Raw genomic sequence first — 12781 nt, forward strand, 5'->3', positions numbered from 1 at the left:
CCTTGCTCTTCTCCTGCATCCAAAGGGATGCCCCCTATCTTCTCAAGAGGCCCTGAACCTCTCCTGATGAGATGATGGGGTGCAGAGAGAAGAAAAGGAACACAAGAACTTGAGAAGCTGCCTTTTACTGGGTCCATTAGTCTATCCAGCAGGGCGGTGCACCAAATTTGGCCATGCCCCAATCCAAATTGTGCCTATTTTGGGAGATCTGGGTATCTATCAGGTTCATGTGGTACAACCATGAATTGCAGCAGAAGCCTGACACCATCCGTCACTCCTTTAGACCGGACACCCAACTCCACAGCACCTATGCCTCCTGCAGCCTTTTAGAATTCCCAGGATAAACCTGGATTTCTACACATTTGGAATCTCATACCTCAATTGACATGGGGCTCTGAATGGAGACAGGAAGTGATTCACCTTGCCATACGTAGAAACTGCTCCAGACTCAGAGGTATCTAATACTGGAAATACCCCTGATAGATGAATACAACCCGAGAGATGGAGCCTTATTCTACTCCCCACTTTTATTTGCACCAGAGGTAGTCAATCTGTGGCCCTCCAGATGTTGCTGAACGACAGCCCCCAGCAGCTTACAACATATTATTATCAAGGATGATGGAAGCTGTAGTCGAGATACATCTAGAATTCAGAACATTGCCAATCACTACCTTAAACTGATGGGCCACCCTGACAGTCTTCTGAATTAACGCTTCCTACCAGAGTAAGAGAGAGATGTCTTGAAACAGTGGTTTTCGACCAGTGTGGCATCCTGGGGTGCCTTGAATAATGGTCAGGGGTGCTGTGTACAACACTGGCCACTGTCCCTCTTTCCTTCCCTCTCTCCTCTGATGCCCTATTGTAACTCGGCCTCCCAAAGGCTCCCACAGCCTTGGCTACAAGCTCCCAGGTGCCTGTGGGGTTGAACCTGGGGGTGCTTCCAAGGCCCCTATGGGGAAGTGTTAGGAGGTACTTCTCTTTGGAGTAGGGTGGCAGTTCAGAGACCAGGGGTGGCAGCAGCAGCTGCCCAGAGGATTCACAAGGGGAGGAGAGGGGAGATGAGGCTGAGGGAACACACCAAAAGGGAGGGTGATTGAAAAAGGGTGGGGGCTGCCAGCTCAGTAGGCAAGGGGTGACATAACTGGGCTTCTGAGCCCCACGGGGTGCCACTGGAAGGATGTAGTTGGTCAAGGTAGTTGGTTTGTTTTTAGTTCTGGATGTCCTGCATTAACAAGCAGACAGGACAAGATGACCTTGGAGGTCTCTTCCTAACCTTTGATTCTGTGATGTGACAGATATGTTTACTTTGCCAGTTCTCCTACTGGTGATGCAACATAGAGTCCAAAAAAACATTGCAAAAGTAATTATCTCCTCGATAATTGTTAGAATTATGATAATCAATTCACCTGGAAAAGCTCCAGAAGGCAGAATGGGAAATAAAAAATCTGGAATGATTAAAAGCACCCCAGTGTTCCATAGACAGGTAAGGTAAGGGAGGCGGGGTGAGGCCAGCTTTTGCTTTTCATTGTATTTGTTAGATTTCGAATCATAGCATTCAATCAATTCTTTGTGTCAGTGCTGACGTTAATGAGAAGCTGGATACCTGCCTCTTTAAGTACAGAATTGGAAGAGTTGGTTGTCACCAAATACATCCTGTTCAAGTCACGCTGGTGATTGTAACAATATTGTGGTGAAGCAAAGGAAAGACCATGTGTAGAAGGATACTTGTGATGAGGATGTTGTTGCTGCTGCTTCTCCTGCTGCTTCCCAATATGGTGCCCAAGGTGCATACTGTGGTTTGCAGTGGAAATAATCCTGTGCATATTCCACATGAGTGGTATGAACAAGGTGACCTTATCATTGGTGGGATAGTGTCCCATATCTATTACATATTCCCCAGCATTTCCTTCCATGAACACCCATCTCAGGTCTTTATTGACAGCCCAATGTAAGTAAACGGCTCTTAGAATCATTTCATTCATTCTTTCTACATTTATATCTGACTATAAAGCACTTGGTTTACTTTGAAACCCAAAGTAAGATTAAACCCAATAGTAATATTTTATAACCTGCTTCAAGATAAATGGCATCTCTCCATCCTCCCATGAAATATAGATCACTCGCTAGACCTCACTAGTCGCAGGGGCGATGTTTAGCATCTGTGAGCAGTGGGCACACATTAGGCACAGAGCCATGGGAGTGCTGTCCCCAACCCTGGTAAGCAAGGCACTTGGCTTTGAGAAGGAGTCATGGGCTCTGACAAGGTCCTGGAGTCCTCCTTCTTCCTTCCCAAAGCCTAGTTAGCACTTTCCCATATTTGGAAACTGGGTGGGGGGCTCAAGGACCCTACCTAGGCGAGCCTTGTGTCTCCTTCCTTAAGCCGGTCACAGCTTTACCCACCTTTGTGAAGGCCATGCAAGGGCTAAGTGAGTGCAAAATCTTAGCCTTACCCAGGCTGCCCATAGTACCCAAACCTGCCACTCCCTATCAATCCCCTATACCTAATTTTTAAAAGCCAAGATGGGGAAGGGTCACGGGGCTGTTTGGCAGCTTCAATTCTTCAAGCACAGTCACTACATCCTCAGGCCACAATAATTTAAACTGATCCAGCAAAGATGGAACAGAGAGCGCACTGCATACCATTTGACTGGCTCTAATCATGGCATGCAACTCTGAATCTTATTTATTCCATCCCTAAAGTGTTTTTAAAGTTATAATAGCAGGCTGCTAATGTTATAAGAGAAAGGCTCTCTTGGGTCAGATAAGAAACATATATTCAACATTGAAAAGCTCTTCCAGGCAGCTAGTTGTGGACACAAATGTACTGAAGAAGTATGCTGTCTTCATGACTGCCCCTTGAGACTGCCCAGCTGCACCTGTTGTGTTGAAGGATGGTATAAAATTGAATTCATGTCTAAAGCACATTGAACGCAATCAGGGACAAGCTTCAAATGCATTTAGTAATAATAGGATGAGAGCCATTTTACAATATTCACTGCCAGATCGTCACTGGGCATTCATCATATTCAAAATGGCAACTGCCAATTCCTTTATTTTCATTTCAGAACAGTTTGCATTGCTAGGAAAAAGAACGGATGTAGAAATGATTTCAATAACTGTGCATGTCTCTAGTGATGAAAAGCAACATGGTTTCAATTCTCATACTATGTGTTCAGACAAACTTATTCAGATGGAAGAGAGATCCAAACATTAACTCTAAAAGCACAAAACAATCTCCATATTTCCAGCATGATTTAATTAGCCAGTCATATAGAGTCTAGAGCTTGCCGATCAGAAGGTCGGCAGATCGAATCCCTGCGACGGGGTGGGCTCCCGTTGCTCAGTCCCAGCTCCTGCCAACCTAGCAGTTCGAAAGCACGTCAAAGTGCAAGTAGATAAATAGGTACCGCTACAGCGGGAAGGTAAAGGGTGTTTCCGTGTGCTGCTCTGGTTCGCCAGAAGCGGCTTTGTCATGCTGGCCACATGACCTGGAAGCTGTACACCGGCTCCCTCGGCCAACAATGTGAGATGAGCGCCGCAACCCCAGAGTCAGTCACAACTGGACCGAATGGTCAGGGGTCCCTTTACCTTTATCTTTATCCCTCAGATCTAGGTGTTGTGCACTGTTTAATACCCGATAAAAAGTAACGCACTTTATTTACAGTGTGATTATGAAGTTCTACCCACACATCCTCGCCTTGGTGTTTGCTGTTGATGAGATCAATGAGAATCCCAAGATCTTGCCCAATGTCACTCTGGGATTCCACATCTATGATAGCTATTTTGATTCAAGGATGACCTACCGAAATACTCTGGATCTGCTATTTAACTCACATCACTTTGTCCCCAACTACATATGTGGCATTCAGAAAAACGTAGTAGGAGTCATTGGGGGACTTAGCTCTGACACCTCCTCATCCATGGCAGATGTCTTAGGTCTCTACAGGATCCCACAGGTAGAATATGGATATTGAAATATTGGTATTTGATGCCGTTATTCATACTTTTCTCCTTTCACTAGGAATCTGTTGATGCATAAATATGAAGCGGTAAAATGTAAAAGGGAAACAGGTTGCAATATATGGGTATTTTTTTTTGGATGGGGGGTATAATATTAATACCCAACAATGCGTGTATAATATATTTAATGGAAGATTGTTCAAAAAGTTCAATTTGGATGAATGGGGCACCTTGATGGGTTCACATTACATTATTCCTGAAAGCACTGCCCTAGCCACATGAGAGATATACCAGTCCCCATTCATAGTGATGAAACTGGCTTACAGAGGCATAAATAACTTGAGACAACAATGTCCCTCTCCGTAGGAATCATAAGATCCCCTCCCTGTATAGATATGATGATGTTTTGTACTGTCTACTTTCAGAGGCTAATTGAAACAATTTCTTGCTATTTTTCTGGCATTTGGGGATGGATATATTCTTGCCAATATGGTGTTGTTCTGCTGCATTCCTGGACTTCTTTTTAGTTGCCTTAATTTTTGCTTGTATTTTACTTTCATAGGATATGGTTTATTGTGGTCACATAAGAATAAAATGTATAATATTCAGGACACCTTCAGGATTTCCAACAGATCCACCCACGAGAGATCTTAGTAGTTATGGCATCAGCCTCTCCCTACAAGTGTTATAAAGATTATAGACAGAAGGAACATGATCAATTGCTTGTATTTCTCCAGTTCCACTTTGGAGTAATGTTGAAGGCAGTGAAAGGATTAAAGCTCTCCTGCTCTTGGAGAGAATCCTTTTGTACAAATATGCAGCTGTGATGACTCCCATAATAATTGGAATTAATATCTACAAAAATAATTGGAAATATTGTTTCTATGTATTGTTTCTATGGCCCTCTGTAAGATTAGTAAATATGGGATAAACAGGATTTTGGTTCAGATAAATGAGTGTGTTGTGTATTCTTGTTTCCACTGGGAAAGGTTTGGGGTTTTTCCTTTTTCAGATTTCATATGGTTCATTTGAACCAGCCACGAATGATCAAATCAAACTTGCTTCCTTCTATCGCATGGTCCCCAATGAAGATCTTCAATACAAGGGGATTATTCAGTTACTTTTGCATTTTGGATGGAAATGGGTTGGGCTCATCACTCCAGCTAATGAAGCTGGGGAACGTTTCTTACAGAACATTGAACCAATGCTTTTCCAGAATGGAATCTGTTCAGAATTCACAGAAAAAACTGATAACCATCTGCATTTCACTGGTAACATAGTTGATATGTTGAGTGACACAGGGATTTTGTCTCCAGCTTTCATGTCAAGCAAAGCAAATGCAATTGTTATATATGGAGAGAGTACATCTATTATATGGCTATCAAGTACCATAGAGGTAAGGAATATGATTCAGCTGATATTACCTCCATCTAAGAGGAAGCCACCTTTAGGAAAAGTGTGGATTACAACAGCCCAAATTGATTTCATATTATATTATTTTAAAAAAATGGTGAAGGTTAATATACAAATGTTCCATGGTGCTATCTCCTTTGCAATTCACTCCAAGGACATTCAAGACTTTTCAGACTTTCTGCAGAAAGTGAATCCTTCCTGGGCAGATGGAGATGGTTTTATTAGCGATTTCTGGGTACAAGCATTCAGTTGTTCACTTTCAGATTCCACTGCTTCAGCAGACACATGTACTGGAGAGGAGAAGCTGGAGAGCCTCCCTGCACCATTTTTTGAAATGAGAATGACCGGCCACAGCTACAGTATCTATAATGCTGTCTATGCTCTGGCACATGCCTTACATATTATGTACTCATCTGAAGCCATTAGCAAAAGGATAAAGGGTGGAGAGAGACTCTCTTCTCAGAATGTAGAACCTTGGCAGGTAATGTTTCCTCATATAAAGTGTTCCCCTTGAAAAGTATTCGGTGTTGTGGGCTGTATCTATATATAATGTGAGTTGGCATTCATCTCTAAGTAAATAATTAAAAGTAATAAATACATGAAAGATTAACCTTAAATTATTTTATTTCCGATAATTATAGTAAGCAGACTTTAGATTATATAGTCTTTTGTAAGTGACACACAAGTAGCAACTACTTGACAAGTTAATAATTGTTCTAAAAATTTAAACATTGAGGACTGGCACTGGTCCTTCAGGGGCACAGTTACCCCATTCAGGACACGGGAGTCCTCCACAAGTATTTAATGTTTGATATTTTTTATTACTATTATTTATATGCACCACCCCTCCAGCTGGGATGCCTCAGCCACTTGGAAGTGTATCTCAAGCTGCCTGAAATGACCCTTGTGGCCAGGAAAACTATGTTTTGACCCACATTGTGGGTGTCTGGTGCAAATGTGTGATGTCATGCACTGCATGTGATGTCACAGATTTTGAGGAGCCCAGGCAGGCCCATCTGGGCCTTTCAGAGGGATCTCTAAGGCTTCTCCTAAAGGGTCTGTAAGGGGCTCCATCGCCCACAGCTGCAGCAGGAGGCAGTGATGGAGCCCATCACAGCAGCAGGAGGGCCCACCAGAGCCCTTCCGGCTGCAGAATATTGAGGGCTCCTGGCCCCATCATTAAGAATTTTGTGGGTGCCTGGGAACCCAGGGCCCTGCAGCGATGGTGCCAGTGCTAGGCTGTTTGACTGCAGAGGAAAATGATGTAATTTTAGAGTATTCAATGCAATGCCGGGATTCCAAAATATAAAGCAGCAGTAGCAACAACAACAAAAACAACACAACATTTATGTGCTCCTCATCTGATTGAGGTACCCCAGCCACTCTGGGAAGTCTCTGATGAATTAAAACACAAGATAAGAAACGTTTAAAACTTCCCTATACAGGGCTCCCATCAAGTGTCTTCTAAATGTCAGATTGTTGTTCATTTCCTAGACATCTAATGGGAGGGTGTTCTGCAGGGCAGGTATGTATATCAAGAAAGCCCTCTGCCTGGTTCCCTGTAACCTCACTTTCTGCATTCAGTGTCTGGGCTTAATGATTGGGGTGTGGATGCTCCTTCAGGTATACAGGAGCAAAGACGCTAAGGGCTATAAAGGTCAGCATCAACACTTTGCATTTTACCTGGAATCATACTGGGAGCCAATGTAGTTCCTTTAAGACCAGTGTTATATGGTCCTGGCAGCCGTTCCCAGTCACCAGTCTGGCAGCTGTGTTTTGGATTTCTTTTCGTTTCTGAGTCAACTTCAAAGGCAGCCCCACATAAAGTACACTGCAATACTCCAAGCGGGAGATAACCAGAGCATGTTCCACTCTGGTGAGACAGAGCACAAACAGGTAGGGTCTCAGCTGGAATACCAGATAGAGCTGGTAGACAGCAGCCCTGGACACAGAATTGACCTGCTCTTTCATAACATCTGTGAGTCCAAAATGGCTCTCAGTCTGCAATCCTGGTCCTTTAACGCCAGAGTTACCCAGTCAGGGCTAGGGAATACCCCACACCTACCCGCCCCCCATCCCCAGAAACACTCCTTCTATCTTATTGGGATTGAATCTAAATCCATTAGCCAACATCCACCCCCTAACCTCCTTCAGACTCTCAAACTGGATGTTCACACCCAAACAGATTGTCTTGTGATTCTCTTTCCACCTAGCTCCATTCATTGCTGCAGAGAATCTCATTCAACAACAGTGCTGGGGATGAAATCACATTAAATGAACATGGAGAATTAGCAGGTGGATTTGATATTACAAACCTGGTCACTTTCCCAAATAATTCCTATGTCAGGGTCAAAGTCGGAAGACTGGATCCCCAGGCTCCTCCTGGCAAAGAGCTCACCATGAATGGGGACGGAATCCAATGGCACAGAGTCTTCACTCAGGTAAGGAAATCACTGCACACAAGTGGGAGAGTGTGTAGTTTTGCCACTTGAGGTGAAAAGGGAAGTGCTGCCCAACTGCTGCTGCTATTACTAATAATGCTACTAATAATTTTATTAATAAGTAAACAAATGAACCACATTCATAAAAAAAGCAATAAGCCCAAAAGATATATCACACCAAGGAAAGAAGGAAGGAAGGAAGGAAGGAAGGAAGGAAGGAAGGAAGGAAGGAAGGAAGGAAGGAAGGGAGGGAGGGATGAAGGAAGGAAGGAAGGAAGGAAGGAAGGAAGGAAGGAAGGAAGGAAGGAAGGAAGGGAGGGAGGGAGGGAGGGAGGGAGGGAGGAAGGAAGGAAGGAAGGAAGGAAGGAAGGAAGGAAGGAAGGAAGGAAGGAAGGAAGGAAGAAAGAAAGAAAGAAAGAAAGAAAGAAAGGTGGTGAGTGAAGTGGGGGATGCAGGAAGGAAGGCAGGCAGACAAACAGACAAAGGAGGGCAAGAGGCGGAGCCAATAGCCAAGGAGATAGTGACTGAAGGAGCACAAAAGGTGACAAAAAGCAAACATTTTGAGTTTCTTTCCCATGGTCCCTCCCAACTTTGGCGACACTGATATATCTCCTTGCCCCCTTGCACAAGGGGGCCTAGGTACACCTCTGCATAGAAGGCATCAATATCATCGCAAGCAGTTCTCAGTTTTTCTGGAACTAAAGGTGGCAGTATGATTGCTCTTGCTTTGAGGATATATATTGGTAAAGAAAAACAGCACTGGGAGAAGCTCAACCTCAGCTGACTTATGAAGTTAGAAATATTCAGTACTTCGGTCCAGAAAGGAATTATTATTTTAAAACATCAAAAGATATTTATTAGTTCTACCTTAATTCCATTATACCTCGAACAATGCCTGTTCCCGCCAAATAAATAAATAAATAAATTCTGTTTAAAGTTCAGTACCATTGGAATAATGACTTAAGATAGTCCTCTTTCAGGTTCACATTGATAAACATTTTTGGAATGTTTTAATGCCCACATCCATTTTGCTTTCAGGATTGTTAAAACAATATTTGCAAAATATCATGCCCTTTTCCTTGTATATAAAGGATTAAGATATTCTTTTTGCATATATTGAGAGTCATTGGGGAAAATGTTGAAAATATTTCTTTTTTGAAAAATGACACCATTGATTTTGTAGAGAACAAAAGGTTCCAACTTATTTTATGTACATATTGTATTGTAGTCCCCTGTTTTTTTATAAAGCTGGTTTTATAAAGCCAGTCCACCACAAATGCAATACATCTGCCCAACATCTTCACTGCCTCTCTTTATTCCAGTGGTATAAATGGTAGGGCTGTCCAAATAGAAGTAGAACCACAGTAGTTCACTACTGCCAAATCCCAACTCCTTGATCCTCACTAAAGGGACATCAAGTGAAATTTCTAAAGCAAAGGGCATGAGGCTTCATTTCAATCAAAAGAAACAACCAGTAGTAGTATTAGATCAAATTATCTGGTGGTTGTATCATTGGTCAATATAGGTATGAAAATTGTAATCTTTTTGTTTTTCCATGATGCTTTGAACTGTAATTTTTTCTCCCACTATTTGTGCCACCTGGGCACATACAGATCCTCCATTTAACACTTCTGGCCCTTCTATTTACTGATAGATTACCTGGTCTTAGATGAATCCACTAAAACATTTTCTTAATACAGTGATACCTTGGGTTACAGACGCTTCAGGTTACAGACCCAGAAATAGTACCTTGGGTTAAGAACTTTGCTCCAGGATGAGAACAGAAATCATGCGGCGGCAGCGGAAGGCACCATTAGCTAAAGTGGTACCTCAGGTTAAGAATGGTTTCAGGTTCAGAACGGACCACCCGAACGAATTAAGTTCATAACCAGAGGTACTACTGCATTGACCTCTTTGTGTCTCTTTGGACAGGTGCCACCCATTTCCTTATGTAATGCCAACTGCTTTCCTGGTTATGAGAAGAAAAAGAAGGAGGGGAAGAAGTTTTGTTGTTATGATTGTGATCCATGTCCTCGTGGGATGTTCTCAGATGAGATGGGTGAGAGGTGCCATACTACCATATACAAGTTATTTTAACAAATTCTGATCAAATCAGAAGTGGGGTTTGCTATGTCTGGTCTCAATTTACATTGTTTATTAACAATAGTAGAATAATTTCCCTTCAGCCTCAGTAAAAGCTTCCACTATGAAGAAATCATCTTAACCTTCTAGGGAGTATAACATGAGGATGTGAGCTTGATCTGTAATGTAAAGATTTTTCAACGCTGTATCTATGTACATTCTAAATCATTTAATGCAGTTTCCCAAATGGCTCACTGCTGAAATGCCACATCTTACACATTTTAACAATATAAACCACGAGTGTATGTCCGCCCGCTCTGTTTTGATGCAACAAGACATAAAATTTGTAAATGCATTCTGTCCTGGAAGAAACTATAGTTTTGGGGGAGGGAGGATGCAATAGAAGTGGTAGTCTTTTCCCTAGGAAAAAAGCTCTTTGGGGATCTTATCTTCAAAGCATCTAGGGCACAAGCATTTGGGCTAGAACTTTTGAAACTTTTCCTCATGCAAACACTATCGTAAGACGACTCCTGTAAAAACAAAACAAAAAACCTCTTAAGCATAGTCTGGATTGTTTCCAATAGCCATACAACTTTTTTTTTTCAGGGTTGGAAACCTGTGCCAGATGTCCTCCAGATCAATATCCAAATGAGGAGCAGGATCAGTGCATTCCCAAGAAACCTAACGTCCTAGGCTTTGGGGAAACTCTGGCCATGGTTTCAACTTTCTCTGCACTTTTATTCTCTCTGATCACAGCTGTGGTACTTGGCATTTTCATTAAGCACCAGGACACTGCCATCGTCAAAGCCAATAACAGAAGCCTCACTTACATTCTCCTCATCTCCCTCCTCTTGTGTTTCCTTTGCTCTTTGATGTTCATTGGAATGCCTAATAAGGCAACCTGCCCACTCCGACAAACGGCTTTTGGCATTGTCTTCTCTGTGGCCCTCTCCAGCATCTTGGCCAAGACTATTTCAGTGGTTTTGGCATTCATGGCTACCAAGCCAGGGTCCAGGATCAGGAGATGGGTAGGCAAAAAACTGGCTTATTCCATTGTCCTTTCCTGCTCTGTGATTCAAGTAGGAATCTGTGTCTTCTGGCTGGCAACCTCTCCCTCATTCCCAGATGTGGACATGCACTCAATGAGTGAAGAAATTATATTACTATGTAATGAAGGGTCAGTTTTCATGTTCTATTGTGTTTTAGGCTACATGGGCTTCCTGGCCACTGTCAGCTTCACTGTGGCCTTCTTAGCCAGGAAGTTGCCTGACAGCTTCAATGAAGCCAAGTTCATCACCTTCAGCATGCTGGTCTTCTGCAGTGTTTGGTTCTCCTTTATTCCCACATACTTGAGCACCAGAGGGAAATACATGGTGGCTGTGGAGATCTTCTCCATCTTGACTTCCAGTGCTGGGCTGCTGGGCTGCATCTTTTCCCCTAAATGCTATATTATTGTGGTGAGGCCTGAGCTAAATAACAGAGAGCAGCTGATACGGAGAAAGATGTAAATAACAGCTTAGTTTGTCATTGCTTTATTTAGATTCTGTACACTTGTTAGCAGGGTAATTTCACTGTGGTTTTTCAAGAAAGGAAGTTACCTGAAATGATCAAAAAACAGAACAGATTCTCTTATCATTTATGTTCTTGATATCCAGCATAGTTGCTTATGAGGTTTAAATGAAGTGGGATTAGGAGTAGGAAAGTAGCTATGGATGATAGCCAACAACTTGAATGCCTACATGTCCCCTTGCTCTTCTTCTTCTGCATCCAAAGGGATGCCCCCCTATCTTCTCAAGAGGCCCTGAACCTCTCCTGATGAGATGATGGGGTGGAGAGAGAAGAAAAGGAACACAAGAACTTGAGACGCTGCCTTTTACTGGGTCCATTAGTCTATCCAGCAGGGCGGTGCACCAAATTTGGCCATTCCCCAATCCAAATTGTGCCTATTTTGGGAGATCTGGGTATCTATCAGGTTCATGTGGTACAGCCATGAATTGCAGCAGAAGCCTGACACCATCTGGCACTCCTTTAGACCAGACACCCAACTCCACAGCACCTATGCCTCCTGCAGCCTTTTAGAATTCCCAGGATAAACCTGGATTTCTACACATTTGGAATCTCATACCTCAATTGACATGGGGCTGTGAATGGAGACAGGAAGTGATTCACCTTGCCATACGTAGACACTGCTCCAGACTCAGAGGTATCTAATACTGGAAATACCCCTGATAGATAAATACCACCCTAGAGATGGAGCCTTATTCTACTCCCCACTTTTATTTGCACCAGAGGTAGTCAATCTGTGGCCATCCAGATGTTGCTGAACGACAGCCCCTAGCAGCTTACAACATATTATTATCAAGGATGATGGAAGCTGTAGTCAAGAAACATCTAGAATTCATAACAGTGCCAATCACTACCTTAAACTGATGGACCACCCTGACAGTCTTCTGAATTAACGCTTCCTACCAGAGTAAGAGAGAGATGTCTTGAACCAGTGGTTTTCAACCAGTGTGGCATCCTGGGGTGCCTTGAATAATGGTCAGGGGTGCTGCGTACAACACTGGCCTCTGTTGCTCTTTCCCTCCCTCTCTCCTCTGATGCCCTATTGTGACTCGGCCTCCCAAAGGCTCCCACAGCCTTGGCTACAAGCTCCCAGGTGCTTCTGGGGTTGAACCTGGGGGTGCTTCCAAGGCCCCTGTGCGACAGTGTTAGGAGGTACCTCTCTTTGGAGTAGGGTGGCAGTTCAGAGACCAGGGGTAGCAGCAGCAGCTGCCCAGAGGATTCACAAGGGGAGGAGAGGGGAGAGGAGGCTGAGGGAACACACCAAAAGGGAGGGTGATTGAAAAGGGGGGCTGCCAGCTCAGTAGGCAAGGGGTGACATA

General features: G+C 43.3%; 1 protein-coding gene across 1 annotated transcript; it reads left to right on the forward strand.

The window, feature by feature from the left end:
• Window positions 1-3671: 3671 nt before the first annotated feature.
• Window positions 3672-11404, forward strand: LOC148684060 (vomeronasal type-2 receptor 26-like). The gene is made up of 5 exons (XM_088654800.1): window positions 3672-3956; window positions 4973-5854; window positions 7587-7814; window positions 9747-9873; window positions 10503-11404. Exons 1-5 carry the CDS (start codon window positions 3672-3674, stop codon window positions 11402-11404), a joined length of 2424 nt encoding a protein of 807 aa, XP_088510926.1.
• Window positions 11405-12781: the final 1377 nt, after the last annotated feature.

The sequence above is a fragment of the Zootoca vivipara genome, chromosome 12, assembly GCF_965207765.1.
Source record: "Zootoca vivipara chromosome 12, rZooViv2.hap1.1, whole genome shotgun sequence".
Classification (NCBI taxonomy): Eukaryota; Metazoa; Chordata; class Lepidosauria; order Squamata; family Lacertidae; genus Zootoca; species Zootoca vivipara.

Excerpts from the sequence above, each read along its gene's own strand:
- LOC148684060 (XM_088654800.1), top strand. The coding sequence starts at position 3,672 with ATGAAGTTCTACCCACACATCCTCGCCTTGGTGTTTGCTGTTGATGAG. Across the intron at positions 7,815-9,746 it reads GGCACAGAGTCTTCACTCAG|GTGCCACCCATTTCCTTATG; the intron begins GTAAGGAAATCA and ends CTCTTTGGACAG. Across the intron at positions 9,874-10,502 it reads GATGTTCTCAGATGAGATGG|GGTTGGAAACCTGTGCCAGA; the intron begins GTGAGAGGTGCC and ends TTTTTTTTTCAG.